General features: G+C 41.6%; 1 protein-coding gene across 2 annotated transcripts; it reads right to left on the bottom strand.

Annotated features, from left to right (window-relative positions):
- Positions 1-263: 263 nt before the first annotated feature.
- Positions 264-18,659, bottom strand: BTNL2 (butyrophilin like 2). Of its 2 annotated transcripts, XM_032268954.1 has the most exons (9): positions 18,253-18,659; positions 14,354-14,437; positions 11,907-12,254; positions 9,904-10,185; positions 8,783-8,803; positions 3,726-4,073; positions 2,433-2,714; positions 1,663-1,756; positions 264-1,091 (listed from the first exon to the last, which is right to left on the bottom strand). In XM_032268954.1, exons 2-8 carry the CDS (start codon positions 14,430-14,432, stop codon positions 1,668-1,670), a joined length of 1,449 nt encoding a protein of 482 aa, XP_032124845.1. In that variant the 5' UTR covers positions 14,433-14,437; positions 18,253-18,659; the 3' UTR covers positions 264-1,091; positions 1,663-1,667. The 2 variants fall into 2 exon arrangements, with proteins under 2 accessions (XP_032124845.1, XP_032124844.1); XM_032268953.1 differs by lacking the exons at positions 14,354-14,437; positions 18,253-18,659 and having other exon boundaries at positions 11,907-12,976.
- Positions 18,660-19,153: the final 494 nt, after the last annotated feature.

Raw genomic sequence — 19,153 nt, forward strand, 5'->3', positions numbered from 1 at the left:
TCACTTGAGGCCAGGAGCTTGAGACCAGCCTGGCCAACAAAGTGAAACTCCATCTCTACTAAAAATACAAAAATAGGCCAGGCGTGGTTGCACAGGCCTGTAATCCAAGCTACTCTTGAGACTGAGGCAAGAGAATTGCTTGAACCGGGGAGGTGGAAGTTGCACTGAGCCAAGATCATGCCACTGCACTCCAGCCTGGGTGATACAGCAAGACTCTGTCTCAGAAAAAAAAGAAAAAGAAAAAGAAAAAACGGAACTGATCAAATCTTGATTATTCCTTTCATTTCTTCCCGTAGGCTAATCTATATTTCCCATGGGATTTTCTAAGGTTCCTTGATTATCAGATGTCAGATCGTGATTGGTAGGCTGAATCCCAGAGAACCTGGGACAGAATAGGTCTCCGAAGGGATCAGTCTCCAGCAGATTTTCCTGAGTAGAATTAAAGCACCCTTGACTTGGTATGCTGATGATCATGGAAGCCCCCTTCAAGCAGTTAGAGAAAGGAGAAAGCGATCAGGACTCAATATCATTTTGGTTTCCAGAATCCCAGATTGTTGTTTTCCTTGGATATGTTGGAGATGTTCTTGTGGGTACAGAAAAAACATCCAGAGAACCTACATTAGGGAACCAAAGAATGAAGAGGGCTGTGGAGTCCCAGAGAAGGAAGTTTTGGGGAAGGTGAAGATAGGGCACTTGCCAATCACGTTACAAGAGGAGAGGTATTCAGAGGCAAGGTCAGGGGGATTGATTTGTTCGGGGCCACCTTCAAGAAGAGGAGGCTTGGAAGAGAGGTGATGGCCCAGTACTTATTTCTTTTGCAATCTGTTGCCTAAAACTCACTGTCAGGTGGCACAGAGGTGACTCCTTTCATTGCAACATGTGTTTGGCAACCTTTGGGACCCATTGCACCCTGTCCCCGGCCTCCACCTCTCAGTACCAGCTCCCTGACAGGAGTTGCCCCTGGCTCACAGAGCAGACAGTCAGATCTCTGTGGGACGTCTGGCTGCCCGAATGTCCATGGATCACACTCTCGTTTTGTTCAGAAGAAATCAGTTTCAGATGAGCTGTATTTGAAGCCAGTGTCACATTCACTGTAAAGAAAGAGAATCCATTCTGATAATTAATCAATATAATTTAATGCTATTAACAGCCAAACAGGAAGACAAGTGTTTCACGGACATAAGATATTAAAAGTGGAAGCCCTTTCTAGAGCACCCAAAAAGCCTCCCTAACAGATGAGAAATCACCAGCAAAACAGAAATCACCAACAAGGAGGTCACCTCATTTTTAAAGATCACAGGACAATGTTCGTGCCAACAAGTCTCAGTGAACACCAGCTCTCAGCCTCAAAAACGAGGATGGCTATACCACTAACTTTTTCCATCTTCTTCCTTAGCTAGATCACTGGGAAATGGGCAGCAGGGAATAAAATTATTATCTTTTAATCCTTTTGCTTCTGTTACAAGTGGAAACTCTGACCTCATTCATTATTGATCCTGTAGTGCATAGTAAGCCATGTGCTTTCCTGTTTCTCACATTTCCTTAGTTACTGGATAGTCACTGAACGTCTCCCATGGGTGACTTCTGAAAAGGGAGGCTTGGGGAAGTACACAGTATGGTTCCCACTGCATGTGCTCCTCTGTTTCTGTTTCCGTGACTTACCTCTTTCAGCCCCTCCTCCTGAGCAGGCCTACAGCCACAGCAAGAAGCAATCCCAAAATAAACAGTGTCTTCCATAAAAAAGTCATCCTGGACTCTAAAATGGAAACCCAAGAATCCCATGAAACTGAAACTGAAACAAAATCAAAATTGTACTTTTCATCTGGGCAGCTTCTAGGCTGGAGAGAAGGGAGGGAACTGGGCATCTCAGGAGGCAGTTGGCCTGTTCCTCCCTGCTCTGGAGATGCAGAGGAGAGACTGCAAGTATTTTGTATTTGCTCGTCTCAGAAATGTACACATGCACAGACAAGCTGTTTTCCTTCCCTCTTCCAGCTACATCACACAATCACTGGAATGACTTGGGGGCAGAAGGATAAAATTACCGAAGCCACAACTATGAAGATGGTGCTAATGAAAATCAGTTTCTAATTCAGAAGAAAGTGTCCCATGAGGGGAAAACACAAAGTGTTGTGATTGTTTTCACATCAGAAGAAATGAATTTAGAGAGAGTGAAGACAGGGTCAATTATGAGAATTTAGTGTGTATCCAATGCTAAATATAATTTCAGGGCTCTAGTTCAGGGTGTCAGGGAGAAACTCAGAGGAGTACAATCCCTGGGTGTCCTGAAAACCAGCTTTGCAGTAGATAGCAGGAGACCTCGTCAGAGAGAAGCAAATAAAAATCAAAAAGGAAGAAGAGCAATACAGTGAGTAGGTCTGAGTTGGTCTTCATATTTATTTTCCAAGCCTGAAGGAACATATGGAATCACCAACCTGAGAGAGAAAAAGTTGCTCTTTTCTCCTCGCCCAAAAAGGGGATGCTGATGGAACAAGTGACGTTCACAGTGGAGATGTTTGTGACCCGTAGCAATGTCTCCACGTGGAACAGCCCATGGCTGCCTTGAGTCAGGGCCTTGGAAGATGATGGTATTGTCTTTCCTTGCATGTCCCTCCACTGTACGTGGGGCTGTGGGAACCACCCATCTGAAGAGCACATCAGCTGCATTTCTCCATCTTTTCGCCCTTCCACAGTGATCAGTGGGGAAGAACCCAGACCTGGGGACAGAGAAAAAGAAACCGAAGTGTAGAGTCCTTTCAAGTGGCTGTGTGGAAAGCAATTTCACTGGAAGAAAAGATGGTGATGTGGGGTCTTGGGGAAGGGAGAAAAGCTTAAGGGGGATTGCACTCCACTCAGGGATGAGGCTGGCTGGAGCATTTTCCTGTTTTGTTTGTTTGCTTATTTTTATGTTTTGTATAGCTAAATCATTCTGGAACGATTAAGAGGTAGGGTAAATGTTCAAATCCAACATTTATTCTGTCCCTGAGAACAAAATAACTTTTTGGGTCACATGGACAGGATTAAAATATTGAGTAGGAGGATATTCTCAAAAATTGAAACCTTATAAATGTCTATGTCCAATGGCAGAAAATACGAGGCTCGTGTAATTTTTCAACATGCATTCCTGAGGCTATTTCCTAAACATGTTTATTAATTTAGAATCAAAATCCATGGGAGAAACACATGGCATATCAAAGACTTCAGACTATATGTACTCAGTGGCATCTGCTAACACTGGACGTGTCAATTCTCACACATATAGACAGTGGAAATGATGCTGCAGGGAGTGACTTCATCTTTCCTCCCCTGTCCCTGCCAAAGCTGTCAATCTTTATAATTTTTGCTTACACAGTGGCTCCAGTTTAGTCTTCAAATAATTACACTTTCTAGAATTTTATCACATTTCCCCAAATTCTAATAACACACTGTAAAACAATGAATCTTTTGTAAAATATGTAGTAAAATACTCAGATTTCCTTAAAGATATGGTCAATTTTTGAAGATACTGGAAAAGATACAAGTTCTATACCAAAATAATTAAATTTCATCCATTTGATTTGTGGATTTTAAGTAACTATGACAGTTCTGCACACTGGAGGATTTGATATAAATCTGATGATAAATGAGCATTAAGAAAATTTCAAATGTCAGAGAAATTGTCCAGGAACTGGCATATTAAAGGGGTAGGAGCAGGTATTGAATACAAAATATCTCTCTAGACTTCTTACCTACCACCTTCAGATCCAAACTGGCCTCCTGGTAGACATCATCTTTTTCAAAAAGGCAGCGGTACTGCCCGTCGTCTGAAGGTCTGGCACTGAGTATCTGCAGCGTCAGTCTGCCGTCGTCGATGGTGTCACTCATCAGCACAGTCCTCCCTCTGTACTCCGCCATCTGCTCTCCAGCTACATGGTCCCCATCCTTATACACATGCACAGCAGGATAACGGTGGGATCGGACCCACCTCACCTCCATGCTCCGTGCATTTGCCTTGGGGGACAGGTAACAGGTTAGCTGTATATCTTCTCCCACTCTGACAAGGATGGGCTGGGAAGGTCCAATCACTTTTAAAGAAGCTGTTGAATACAGTGGACAAAACATGATGAAAGAATCAAAATGGAACCAATAATGTCATCTCTAAGAACAGCTCCGTTGGAGTTTAGAAACCATGAGCATCCCAGGGAAGCTGTGAGGTTCAGGGTCATCCTTAGGTGAGGTGGGGGTGTCACAGACTTAGAATAGAGGTTGTTCTTCTTTAAGGGGGAATCAGTCCATGATGTGTGTCAGTCGAGTAAAATGGTAATTGAACCCCTGCCTGCTTCTGCCTATAATTTTTTCAATTTACAGACCAATAATAAAACAATTTTGCAATTAAAACTCCCAGAATAGGATGGGCACAGTGGTTCATGCCTGTAATCCCAGCACTTTGAGAGGCCGAGGTGGGCGGATCACCTGAGGTCAGGAGTTCAACCAGCTTGGTCAACATGGTGAAATCCCATCTCTACAAAAATACAAAAATTAGCTGGGTGTGGTCTTGAATGCCTGTAGTGCAGGTACTCTGGAGGCTGAGGCAGAAGAATGACTTGAACCTGGGAGGTGGAGGTTGTAGTGAGCCGAGATTATGCCATTGCACTCCAGGCTGGGTGACAAAGAGAGACTCTGTCTAAAACAAGCAAACAAACAAATCAATCTCCCAGAATGAAATGAACAGTTTATGAATTTGGCCCAGATGGCTCTGTACCTGACTCCTCATGTGACAAACTGCAGTCTAACTTAGCACATCAGCCACTGAAAGCCTAACTTAGGTTACAGTTTGTTACATAGGCACTCAGGTACAGAGGCATTCTGGGGCCAACTTTATAAATTGCTCATTTTATTCTGGGAGTTTTAATTGCAAAATCATTTTATGAATAAGCCTAACTTAGGGGCTAAGCCTAACTGAGGAGTGCACTTTTGTAATAAATCGCTGAGTAGCAGCTGCTGCGCTTCAGTCAGTTGCAGTGGTCAACTGTTGAAACCTTATTCAAATTGGCAACGCCACGCTGCAGCCAGTAGAGCCGTCTCTGCAGCTCACTTCTATTTTCTGTACCTCATTTCCATTTTCTGTCTATAACTGCTGTCTGACCAAATTGCTGCTTTAAATTCTCTGAAACCTTTCTGATTCTGAGGGATGCCTTGTTTATGAGTCATCTTTTGCTCAGTTAGACTCTGCTAAATTTAATCTGTTTAAAGTTTTTCTTCTAACACTTCAATTCTGTATGATTTTAAACTACTTCTTAATGCCTCAGTTTCTTAAACTATGAATTTGGTATACAACTATCAAAATCATAATGTTGTTTCAGAGTTGAACAAAATAGTTTGCATAAAGTGCTTGGAAGCCCATGCAGTGTGAGCAGAGGGGCACAGACCTGTGAGACTTGAGGGCATTGGAGCCATTCCCACCCTCTGACTTGGTAACAGGGAGGGGTTTAAAATGAGTCTCATGTGGACTTTTGGTAGTGATATTTGAAGAAATCTTCATCTAGGTAGTCTTTATAGTACCTTGTAAGTCTGGTCCAGCCACTAAATTTTATTTCCCCAATGTTCTACATAGTGGAGTTATAGACACAGGCCAATTAAGTGTCCTCAGAATAATTTTGAAAATTAAGATTAACATTTTAAGATCAAGAATTAGGAAGGTTGGCAAAATACAAATTGTGAAACAATGAGGAATGTGAAAAAGGGCTCTAATTCTCCCACTGTGCAAGGTGGGGAAAGATGATCTCTGAGGGCCTCCCTGGACCCAAGCTATGTTACATTTCCATTCTCATCGGGCCTGCCCATGCCAATTTTTCTCTATTCTAAATTAAGTGCTGTCTTTTTCTATTAAATGATAAGAATGGTTTTGCATAAATTGTGATACTTTATAATAGAAACACAAGCATCAAATTGTAGGCATTAACATCCCATTATGTTATTGGCCGAAAACTGCCAGCTACCTTTGTAGAGAGGAAAATCACTTCAGGTAATATTTGACTCCCAGTTACTTCCAGCATTTTGTTTGCTTTGTCCTGTAATTTTACCTAAAACAATATTATCTTCCTCCCCTATGTATCTATTAAAGTCTGAAGATAAGAATCAGAAAAAAAAATGGACTAGGGATTAGTTTGGGGCTGTTTCTCCATCCACATGTCTTACAGTAAATTACTTAATAAAACAGACTGTTTCCTCATCTTCTTTATCCATATGAGGGTTTTATTCCCTGTCCGTGACCTGTGGCACATATCAGATCTTAAACTGGCTTGCTCTGCCTGACATAGGTAATTAAGAGTTAAAATGGACTTCAATGGAGACTAAATTCCATTGTAATTCCATTACAATGCAAAATATAAGTATGGATATTCAATTAATTTGATGCATTATAAATATAGCCAAAATTCCTTTTGTCCAGTATCCAAGTAAAACTGAAGTTTAAAGTACTAGAAAAATTATGCAGCCCTGTTTGTTAATAATTGATGTTCTACTAGAATATGAACTCCTTGGGAGCCGCTATGTCTAACTCACTTTTTTTCTTCATCTTTTAAGTTCAGGGGTACACATGCAGGAAGTGCCGGTCTGTTACATAGGTAAACGTGTGCCATGGTGGTTTACTGCACAGGTCGTTCCATCACCCAGGTGTTAAGCCCAGCATCTGTTAGCTATTCTTCCTGATCCTCTCCCTCCCTCCACCCCACAACAGGTGTCCAGTGTGTGTTGTTCCCTGCCATGTGCCCATGTGTTCTCATCAATCAGCTCCCACTTATAAGTGTGAACATGCAGTAGTTGCTAACCTCCTTTTTCTATGCAGTTTTGTACACAACCTTCCAGACAACTTTGTGCTGAAATGTATTGTTTTGTTTTGTTTTTGGTTGTTGTGTGTATGTTCTGAAGTGCCTCCTGAATATCCACCGAAAAATTAAATCCCTTCTGGAGTGTGAAATACACTTGAATTATACACCGATTCCTTGAAACCTGATAATCTCATCATCAAACCACATAATCCTCTTTCAATCATCATATTCAATTAATGCACTACCTCATTTCTCAAATACGCTAATTATATCTAGTCTCTTAGAACTGGACACTACATTACAGATTAAATTCAACCTGTTCACTTTAAAGATGAGAAAAATAGACATGAATGAGCCAATAAAGTCACACATAAGTAATTAAGGACTTGCACTCTTAGGTTAGAGAGATGTAGATTGGAAGGCAAACATCACCATTTCTTCCTGATTTTTGGCAAATCAGATATGTCTCTAAGATTTTTTTCTTAGCTGTAAAATGAGGATAAAGCAATTAAACTTTGTAACTATTGTAAGAAAAAAATGAAACAATTCCTGTATCACATTTGGCATAGTGCCTGGCATACAATTAATATGTCAAAAAAACCTAATCATTATCTTTATAAATGAAAAACATTATTACTAGAGTATGAGCAGGGATTTCAGTCTTAGGATTTCCATAGAGAGCTGTGTGTCCCATCACCAGAGCTCACCTGCAGAGCTTCAGTGCCCAGAGTCCTCCTCTCCCACCTGACAGGAAGCAAAGGGAAGCTCCATATTTCCACCTTGGTTAATTGTGGCCCCGGCAGGTCAGCATGACTTAGGAACAACACAACATGGGGTCATATTTTGTGTGCTGGGTCTCCAGTGGGTCTCAGAGAACTCAGAGGAGTGACTCTTCTCCTAAAACCTTCTTGAGAGACAGACTTGTGTCAACCTGCCCCAGACACTAGCTTGACTTCCTAATCTCAGAAGGGTAAGGTACACAGGTGTGTGTCTCTCCTCAGATTGCCGAGTTACCTTGCGCCTTCCAGACACCCTTCCCTTTATGTTTATGGCCTGATGGGATTGAAGGTGCCACATTAGACTCTGGTAGAGATTGCACTGTGTTTGTTACCCTAATTTTCCTCAAAATCTCTTTTGTGGGCTGAAAGGTGTGGTTAAGCTCACCTAAAGCACACACATGCCCACATTCCTGGAGCAGGTGACTTGAGGGAGAGCAGGGTGTTGATAGAAGGAGGGCATAAGCGATCCAGGTTCTATACACCTAGGCAGGGAGCAGGCAGGTTGCCTTGGGCTGGGAGAAGAGGCCGTGGAAAGGAGGGAGATCGTAAGGAGGTAAAGGGGAACTGAAAGGGACTCAGACATCAGCTGGTTATGTTTTAAACCACTTATCTCAGGTACAGTAAAATAATACCCTCAGTTCAACTATAAAGACAAAAATTATTGCCTCAGTCACAGGATCCCAGGCTGCACCTAGAAAGTAACAGTTCCTTCCCAATAGTGATTAGGTTAGGGGCCTGCTGTGGTGAGAAGCAGGTGCAGGACCCCAAAGCAGGGTTGAGTGGGGAGGTGGTGCGTGCAAATCCCAGTTATCATAATGATGCTGCCCTTGCTCACACTTGAAATGTGTTCAAAGGGCCTCCAGACCCTGGCCAGCTGTCTGCTGTCATCCCACACACTCCAAGGTAACTCCCTTTCCCCTCAACACACAGAGTAGAGACGATGCAGTGCTCCTTATACGTGTCCATCTGATGCTCACCGGAATCCCCATGAGCCCCCAAAGTGTCAGGTTACACGGTGGAAGTGTCTTGAATGAGGCTGCACTTTGCTGGTCCCCTCTGGTATTTAATGAACATAAGATCTGGTAAAGTTGTGCCTCAGTTCCTCCTCTGATCACAAGGTCTCATGGTAACTCCCCTCCCTCTGCTGGGGAGGGCAGAAGCTCCCTGCACAGGTGTGTGTCAGCACTTCATACTTACCCAGCTCAGTCTGGAGTTTCTCTGGAAAAAGAACAAGAATAACGTATTAAGGAATTTGGTGTAAAGGAAAGGAGAGAAACTACTTTTTAAAAAAGAAAGCAAGTTATATGTTATATAGGAAAGTTCAATTCATAGAAAAAATATGAAAAGCAGAAACATACAGATTATTTCCCGCTGATTACCCAATGATACAGCTTTTTTTTCTTTTTCTGCACAACAAAAAATGCTCTCACTTCTATCTCCCCATGATTCTGTTGGTTTCTTCTGATATTTACAGCACAAATACTTAACTATCAGTTATAACTGATAGTTATAACATATGTTCCTTTTATAGACATACAGAAAGTACAAAATTATATGGACATAAACTATATCACCTATAATTACAAAATGGAGAGACTGTATATAATATACGATCAGCTTCATTTAAAATTAAAATATAACATTACTTTAAAGTTTTTTATCTATCCATTTATATGAATAACTGTATACTTATATCCAAATGTGGAGGGTATCCTGAAAGTTGTAGTGCAGTTATAAGACATTTAAAGCCAACAACTTTTATGTGATTGGAAATGCCTATTTATATATAGATGTCATGGTTATCACTGAATAGTACATCATGAGGATTTTTTTCAACCATTAAAATTATTTAAAAATATATATTTTTCATCAATTCTATAAAGTATATAACACAAGACTCAACACTGTACTGTTGTATTGGGGGTTGTTTTTGCTGCTATTTATAAATAAGGCTGTAACTAGTATTCTATTATGCAAATAGTTCTCTACATCTCATTATCTTCATATGATACATGCGGCACAGGAAGCCATTTCAGTTGAAGAAATATAGCTTTATTTTCTTCACAATGCAGTGAATACTCGTGAGTAAAAACAATGCAGAAGAAGAAAAGGTAGAACTCAAAAATAATGGAAGTGCTATAATAGCTATTCAGTTAAAATGGAATGCATATATTTCCAGTCATAAATGTTTTATAGCTTTCAATACATATTACTAAATGATAGATATGTCTCTTGATAAAAATATGGGTGTTGTGGTGCAGTCCCTGGGACCTCTCCGGCTGTTCTGAGCATGGTGGTCCTAGAGGCAGAGCACTGACCTGGGATGCTGATAACTGCCCCCTTCTCCTCACTGAGGACAGGGTTGTAGATGAAGCAGGACACGGACTCTGCAGAGGCGTTCTTGACCACAAGAGTGGTTTCCACATGGAATAGGCCATCTTCATCTTGGATGTGATGCTCAGACACAGCCAGCAGCTTCTCTCCTTGGATGTCTTCCCAATACACCTGGGGCTCTGGGAACCAGCCCCTTGTAGTGCACACAAGCTGGACTCCACTTTCCCCAGATCCCTCAATGTGAATGTTAGGGGCAGACCCCAGACCTGCAGAGGGAAGCCACAGCTCTGACACCCAGAGCCCATGGAGCAGAAATCACAGAGACTGAGATGGCAATGACGCTGCTCACAGGGACAGATGGTCGGAGTTCAGGAGTCTGAGGAGCAGAAAGTTGACCAAAGTCTCCTCATTCAAATTTGAGTACAGATACACTTTATTTGTTCCCCAGTCTGGGTCTTTACATTTTAGCATCGGACAAGTATTTTTCTCCAGATCCAGAAAGGGGAATCAGAGAAGGGGGACATGATGACATTTTGCAATGCCTCTAGCACTGTAAACAGAGATGTAGTGTAATTTATTCATTAATTCCCCTGTGCCATGAACTCCGCCTTTTTCATCTTAAAATTATCTGTATTGGGCACATTGTTTAACATTTTAGATGATGTCTGAAACTCCAATTTAGACAGAATATTTAACATAAAGTCAGAAATCACTTCCCTGGGGCCTGTGCTTTCTGAATCTTTTGCTGGTGGCTGTAATCTTGGAAAGCAGGTGGATAAATGGGAGTATGTGAAATGTGAAGATCCATGAGTTTTTTTGTAGCTAAATATTCTATTCAATGGGTAGGATGGTTTTCAGAAATCTTAATTTAGAACAATTTATGAACTCATGATTTTTCCCCCTCTAGTATGAAACTCCCAAACCCAAACTAAGAGGACTATATTTTCCATAAATGGGAATTCTGTGTTAATCACTTGCTGGTAAAGGGGAGACCTACTCCCTTCCCTTGGAGCCTTAGAAAACTTGTGACTTATTTGTAAATGTTCCTTATATTGAAATACAGCATTATGTTCCCTGTTCCTCACATCTCAGAAATACATGGAATCTTCCATCTGTTTTGAATCACCTCGAACATAATAAAAGTAACGAATGTTAAGGAAAAAAAGTTATTAGGAAACAGCCTCCTAGGGAAGTAAAGAAGGAAGCAGTATCAGCCGGGGATGTTAACATCTCCAGAAAACTATTTTTTCCCATTTACCTTAGTAATTGGATTTACTTGATTTTCTCTTTAGAGCATAGAGGAGTTAGTCCTGTCAGGGAATCATGTCATGGTTTACATTTCATAAGACAGATCCATTCTTCAGTTGTCCCCTTCCTACCCACCCCTTCCTGCTTAGCTAATAAAACAGCAATCTGAAGAACCTTCCCATTCACAGTGGGTGTGTCCAAAATAATCTGTGAGGCCCCAATTCATTGAACATTAGTACGTGGCAATCTCCAAAGCACAACGTTCTTGGCCTCTTCAGTCTCATTGTTAGCTTTCTAACTGAGGGCATTTCACCAAGAAAGAACCTTTTCACACCCAGTTTCTGCATAGGCGGGGTTGGGTAGAGAACAACCGAGGCCCTGAGATACAGATGTGGGGCAGTCAGCTGGGCTCACTCATGCAGCAATTGGCTTGCTCTTGCACACCAGCCTTAGGCAGCACAAATGTGTGTCTCAGCAAAATTGCTAATGACTGCATGTCATGGATTTCCAATAATCCTCAAGAACAGTCAAAACTGTGCAAATTAAATTTTGGAAAATATTTTAACACTAAGCTTGCTTTGAAGACTCAAGAACCACTTATTTTAAAATCAATCAGTGTAGAGGACTAAGCATTAGGAATTAGCTTGGTGATTCAAAGGGAATTCCTCAACTGACAAAAAGCTTACCACCAAATATACTTCTGCCTCCTGAGACCCTGTGTCTTTCCCCAGATATTCACCTGCTACTTTGAGCAGCAAGCTTGTTTCTCCACAATAGTTCCCATCCTGGAAATGACACCAGTATTGTCCATTGTCGGAGGGCTGGATGTTGTATATCTTCAGTGCCACGCTTCCCTCTGCAATGCCATCCTCTATCCATTCTACCCGGCCTTTGTACTCCTCCATCTGCATCTCAGTAACCTCCACTCCATCCCTGTGCATGAACACAGGTGTGCTGGGCTCTGAGCGGTACCACCTCACCTCCATGTGCATTGCGGTCCTCTTGGGGAGCAGCTGGCAGGTTAGCAGGACATCTTCCCCAACCCTGGCCAGGATAGGATGAGCAGGACCAATGACTCTAAAGTCATCTACAAAATGAGTGAAAAAGAGGGATGAGGAAATGCCAACCAGAAAATCAATATGCATGCTTTGGGGTGTCCAGTCTAACAAAATGGAGGCAATTAGAAGAGGGTGGGATGTATGTTTCATGTTTTGGAGAAATCTGGCATGAAGAATTGCACATTTGTTTGTTACACAGTCATTTTGTGTACTGAAAATAAATGCAGTTCAAAAATGTGAGTGAGATTGCTGTCTGTCACGTACCAGCTATGTGATTTGGGGGCAAATCTATTATTCTTGGTAAGATTTTGAGATTTGAAGTCTTAATTTCTTCATCTTTAAGATACTAACACCACCATACCTGTTTTTTTTTATTCTCAAGTAAATTATTTATTACTTGAGTCATTTGTCTTCATGTAAATCGACTTTTAAATTGGAAACCTTATTCTTGTTGCTAACATTTTATTTTCCTAAAATTTAGGTAGTAAATCAATTATTAGCTTTTTTAGCCTGTCAGGATTCCTCTTCGCCTAGATATGAAAGTGAGCTTTTTTTTTTTTTTTTTTTTTTTTTGCCTGGAGTAGGCAAGAGGCCAATTACTGGGACTATGTACAAGGCAGTTTTCAAAAGGACATTTTGTGCTGGATTAAGAACAGTGGTTTGCCTAGAGATTTTGAGTCTTCCAAACAAATTCTAAGACATGTCTGATCTCTTCCGTGTATCTCCAAATTGAAGAGATGTTTGACAGTTATGTATGTTATTATATTTGATCATTTTATGTCATGTATGATATGTTCTTTCTCATCCTAAATGCTCTGGGGCCATTTGCTCTTTCTCTGTGCAGATCCAATCCTGCTAAGAAGAACTTCCCCCTACTTAGCTACTTCTGGGTATCAAATAGCTGCTGCTCAAAAGGTGGCTAAAGAGCCTAAGTGGAGATCTGCTTGCGTTATTCATTAATGAATAATGAAGCTAGAACTGAAGACACCCCATCAGATTGACTGTTACAGGGCAGGGAGCTGCAGCACAGCGCAGAGCAGGCAGCAGCCTCATCACACCACACCAGTGCTGCAGGGCCGAGGCAGAGCCCGTGCCCTCTCATGCCCTGTCCAATGTTTTTTTCCCAGTTTGCCATGCTGCATTTTCCTTGGGACTCTGACATCTCCCTCTGACACTGAATTAAAAAAAATTTTTTTAAATTATACTTTTAATTTCTGGGTTACCTGTGCAGAACGTACAGGTTTGTTACATAGGTATACACGTGCCATGGTGATTTCCTGCACCCGTCAACCCGTCATGTACATTAGGTATTTCTCCTAATGCCATTCCTTCTCTAGCCCCCCACCCCCTGATAATCCGTGGTGTATGACATTTCCCTCTCTGTGTCCATGCGTTGTCATTGTTCAACTCCCACTTATGAGTGAGAACATCTGGTGTCTGGTTTTCTGTTCTTGTGTTAGTTTGCTGAGAATGATGGTTTCCAGCTTCATCCATGTCCCTGCAAAGAACATGAACTAATCCTTTTTAATGGCTGCATAGTATTCCATGGTGTATATGTGCCACGTTTTCTTTATCCAGTCTATCATTGATGGGCACACTGAATTTTTATAATTCTTTTCAAGGTGCAACATTTGACTGACAAAATTCGGCTAGTGAGATTTCCAAGTCCATTTCTTCGAGGTCTCCTTCTAATTCTTATTTTTATTTATTTAATTTTTTTGCAGCTTAATTCATGGTAAGAAGCAGCTGCATTTCTTGACCCCAAAGTACTGTCCTGTTGGAAGCAGGAGAGAATTTAACATGGTGCAACCACTGGTTCAAGTGCTTTTAATGTCTCATTTAGTCCTAAAGCCTGTGCTGGCCTCTGGGACATAGTTACTACTATTATTCTCATTAAAAAGATGAAAGAACTAAGGCATGAGGTGCTCAAGTAACTTTCCAAAGGTGATTCAGCTAGGAGTGGAGGAGCTCCAGGGAGTGGAGGAACTCCTTAAAAGTCAGGAGTTCCTTCTTGGACACAGGTGCGTAGGCCCCAGACTTACATGCTTAGATGTTGTTCTAGACCTTTGGACCCAGGCTAGCTCCCTGGGACTTTAGACTGTATAGTAAAGGGAAAAAGGAATCCTACCTGATTGCTTCATTGTCAGCAGGATGAAGAAGAAGGAGGCGATTACACCAGACAGATTGTACCCTGGAAAATCCACCATCCTCCCTGGAACAAACACAAGGAAACACTGTGCCTAAGTAAGACTGTGACAACCCAGCATGCTCCATGGCTTCCACTGGTTATGCAGTCTTAACAGAGAATCCACATCAACCCCTTCACAGTCCATGAAATAGGCTTGGCTCCATTTTTCTGCAATTACTGGTCACATCCAACCCTTTTTCTAATGTGTTATATTGTGAGACAAAGTAGCAAATGTAAGAAGCCATGTTTGCTCATTTCTTCTTGCTGGCATACTTCCACAAAGCCCCTGACTCTGTGATACCTGCAGCTCTCGGGAAAGAAGCTTTAAAGACAAACAAGATTGAACACATGGCTTCCCATCTCTCTTGCCTGAGTCACTCTACTTCTTAAAAGATAAGCAATCATAGTCCTTGCCTTTTCCTACACATAAGATAATGTCTGATTGAAGGATACCTCTGTAACCTATGACCAGATTTGCTCATACATCCAAACTTTGATGTAATTCGGGTTCAATGTAACTTCTGAGCTAGTTTGATGCACTGATTAATATGTAACCTACTGACATCAGAAAGGATATGGATTTGTTTCTGAATCATGAAGTTTTACTGATTATTTTGTGCATAAAATATTTTAGCCTATACATTGTCATCTGCATCCAATGATTGTAACCTCTGTATTGTACCCCCCAATGAAAAATGACAACTCCGATGTGAAGAGCCCCTATCCCTCCTCCTAAACTTCGTTACAAAAGCTTTCCAACTTGTAACAGACTTTGGAACACCCTCAACTTCATTGGTGTGTCTTCCTGCATCAATCCTGACATTTGGCTTCCAATAAATCTTTATCAAATTATTCCTGCCTCAACAACCCTAATTTCAGGAGACAATATTTTAAGCAAGTTTTTATGCATAAGGAAGTCTTGAGACTGAAATGAAAAAACACTTCAGGTAAAGGGACAATAATATTTTTAAAAACCCAGACCAAATCAAACCAAACAGAACTCCTTAGATTCATCTGTTGTGAGCTTGCAAAACTTATAGATTCAAGTATTTTTTTTTCTAGTCCTCCTCCCAATTCCTCCTGCAAAACCTTTCTTTGCCACAGTTTTCTACATGTGGAGGGAAGGGCACGAAGACCCTGCATCCCAAGACTGCAGCCAGAAGGCCAACATTCAGTGCTCACACGCAGAGAACCCAGGGGCACAGGGATGCTATGGAAAGTGAAAGAAAGAGTAGTAGAAAGGTGGTCTGGAAAATATCTGTAAGTCGCCCTGTAGAATAGATTTAAAAACACGGGAGTGAATTAAAAAAAAGCCCAACTGCCAGAAATTGGCAAACCCAAAAACCCCACTGTACCAGCATAACAAAAACACTTCTACACAGCTAAAAAGTTTAAAACTTAACAGGACAAGGCTAGAAGGCTAATTGTACTCTTGTAAAACACAAAATTCAGAGTGAAAGAATTCTAGGATTTATTACATGTGATAGTCCAGTATTTTATTAAAAGAAAACTTGCTTCACACCAAGTAGAAAAGCCAGCTCAGGAGCAATGTTGAGTCAATTACTGCTTCCTCCTTTCCCAGAAACTAATGTTAGTAAGATTTTATGGGACGAGGGAAAAAAAATCAACATTCTGAAATGGAGATTAACAACCAAATGAGTCAGGAGATTATTGTTACTCAAATATTGCCCATTTGCTTGATAAAAAATATGTACTTTCATATAAGATTATCTCTAAGGAAACTTTCATGAGCCCAATCACAATACCCAGATCTAAAAGGGCAGTATGATATTTATGTGAAAATGCAGCTGGCGGTTACAAGACAGTGCAGATCATCAGCCTCTTGCCACCTGAAACTTACCAGTCACTTCCCCTTAGACTGAAGGGTGTTGTTGATGCTTCCTTGCCTCCTCTTGTGAAAAGCAGGAACTTTTTTTCCCCACCAAGTAAGGGCACAGAAAGCACTACAACATCCATGCCAAGCGTGATTTCTCAGCCGTGTGAACTAAAATGAACCCACACTTGCTACAGACGCCTTTAGAGGCTTGTATTCCTGCAGGTCTTTTATATCAAAGCAGTGGGAGGGAAAGCTTACAAATGAACTCTCAAAAAAATTGCTCAAATCAATGAAGCCTTTGAAGAATGTTGGGAAAATACATCCTAACTTTCTCTAGTGCTCAGATAGATTGGTGAGAGAGTGTATCAGGGAGAATAACCACCTTGGACCAGGGTTCTTAATGGGGAAACAGGTGGTTTTTGCCCTTAGAGGACATTTGGCAATGTCTGGGGACATTTTCAGTGGTTACAACTAGGGGGAGGGGACATATATTGGGTAGAAACCAGAGATGCTGCTGAACATTCTGTGATGCACATGGCAGCCCCCACAGCAAACAATCATCCAGCCCAGAACATCGGTGGTGCTGAGGAAGAGCCCTGCCACAGGGTTTGCTGTCAGGATGCTGAAAAGCTTTGGCACATTTTTTTTGAAAATAGATAACTAGACTTAAATTGCAGTCTAAAATGATAAACTTTTGAACCCTTTGTTTTACCATTTGGATGTAGTGCAAGAATCTTCTGAAACTGCTGTTCTTATTAAATACGGTACATTTTGGTGTTGTCAAGATATATGATCTAATATGCAAATGTATCATCAAATTTTCATAAACTCATTTAATTTAATTTTCTGGATAAAGTATGTGTTAAATTGTAACAATAATTAGCAGCTTATGTTTAGGCATTAGATGATTAACAATTCTGGATTTCAAGGCCCACCCTGCACTCCTAAAATTCATTTCAAAGAAAATTGCAAATTACTACGTATCATGGGTCATCAGAATTTTTTTCAGTAAAAGCCTCAAATGTTACTTCTCAAAATGCCAAGTAACCATAGTAACTAAGTGGTGAGAATAAGTTAATTTAGTTCACAGTTCACGAAGTTGGAAGCTTATATATCTATGTAGACATTAAAAACAGCTGTAGTTTATCATACGTTAAAACAATACTTTTTTTTTCTTTCTTATTTTTTTTTTTTGAGACGGAGTCTTGCTTTGTTGCCCAGGCTGGAGTGCAATGGCACGATCTTGGGTTACTACAACCTCCGCCTCCTGGGTTCAAGTGATTCTCCTGCCTCAGCCTCCCAAGTAGCTAAGATTACAGGTGCCTGCCACCATACCTGGCTAATTTTTGCATTTTTCTTTTTTAGTAGAGACTGGGGTTTCACCGTATTAGTCAGGCTGGTCTCGAACTCCTGACCTGAGGTGATCCACCCACCTCAGCCTCCCAAAGTGCTGGGATTACAAGCATGAGCCACTGCACCCAGCCAAAACAATACATTTTTGTAGAGAAAGCTAAAATAAGATTTCTAGGCGACAAGGCAAATTAAAAAAATTTTTTTTAATTAATTAATTTTTTTGTGATCTTGGACATCTTATTTTACTTTCTTGAGGCTCCATTTTCTCTACTGTCTGGTGGAGACAATCATCCAAACGTTTCCCACGCTATGTCATGACCATGTGGCTGAAGGGGACATCAAGGCTCAGAGACAAGCCCCACATCACCCAAGACAAATGAGTAATGTGATCCTGGTTTTCTTGTTTTTAATCTAGTGCCTCTTCCTCACTTAGCCTGCTCCACAAGAACACTGTGAGGATCAAATGGGCTGTAATGGTACTCTGACCTGCACAGTGGGATATAAACGTAACATGTAAGTGGGAGACAGTGTAGCAAGTGGCAGCATTTCCCTCAAGGACATTGATTCTGTCCATGTGTCCTACTTTCTAATCTGAGACAACGTCCCCAGCTTCCTGTGGCCATCCTTCACCAGGGACTCCAACACTCACGTGTCTCCCTCTCTCCTTTGGGGTGAACACCTGGTGCTGCTGGGTCTTCTCACTTGGCCCCAGATGTATCCTTCATCCATAGAGCAGGGGGTCAAAGATAGGTCAGCGTTCTGAGGTGTGCAGATCAAAGACAGAACTGTGGGAGAGCCAGAGACTGTGGAGGTGGCTGCAGCTCCCCCGGGACTTTGGGTGAAGGAGACGGTAAGCCGTCTTACCCAAGCTGAAGGCAGAGCCAAATCCCTGAGGCCCTCTGAAAATGAGATTGCATTATGAAAATCAGAATAGCACATTCACCTTCTACCAGCTGTAATCCTCTTGAAAGTGAAACTCAGGGGACAAGTGGACTTTGGCTGGGTTCAGTTGCGAATTCTGCAGACCTGCAGACAAATCATGACACTGGCAATTCTCACCTTCCGCAGAAAGCCAAGGCATTCATGGGAGCCTTATCTGCAGCTCCCCAACTCCCCCACACCTTCCCCCCAGTTAGGTCCTCACGCAGACGCCACCATCCCGCACCTTGTTCGGGGGCTGTCTTCACACTTCCTTCCACCTTGCCACACATCAAAGATTCCCAACTAGTGTCAAGTCTCCACCAGAGCATGGCACTCATAGGGCTGGAGTTGGAAGCAAAACTGAATGTCAAATGTGCCTTCCCTTATTCCACTGATGAGAAAGTAGAGGCCCAGAGAAAGGAACGGCCCTCTCCAGGATCAGAGCACCAGCCACGGTCCCTTGTGGGCTACGTCAGTGCTCTTTTTACCCAGGTACTTTATCTCCCTTTGCTGAGTCATAAAAGGTTTAATTACTCGCATATATTTACCAAAGAAATTTAATAAGCTTCTCAGCATAATACTTGGGCCCAAAGAGTATAATAACAGGGATTTTACAGGCACATTTGGTG

This window comes from Sapajus apella, unplaced genomic scaffold (assembly GCF_009761245.1).
Source record: "Sapajus apella isolate SASKATOON/1434 unplaced genomic scaffold, GSC_monkey_1.0 scaffold188, whole genome shotgun sequence".
NCBI lineage: Eukaryota > Metazoa > Chordata > Mammalia > Primates > Cebidae > Sapajus > Sapajus apella.

Excerpts from the sequence above, each read along its gene's own strand:
- BTNL2 (XM_032268953.1), bottom strand. The coding sequence starts at position 12,375 with ATGAAACATACATCCCACCCTCTTCTAATTGCCTCCATTTTGTTAGAC. Across the intron at positions 10,186-11,906 it reads CTTGCTGCTCAAAGTAGCAG|GTCTGGGGTCTGCCCCTAAC; the intron begins GTGAATATCTGG and ends TTCCCTCTGCAG. Across the intron at positions 8,804-9,903 it reads GGCAGTTATCAGCATCCCAG|AGAAACTCCAGACTGAGCTG; the intron begins GTCAGTGCTCTG and ends TTCTTTTTCCAG.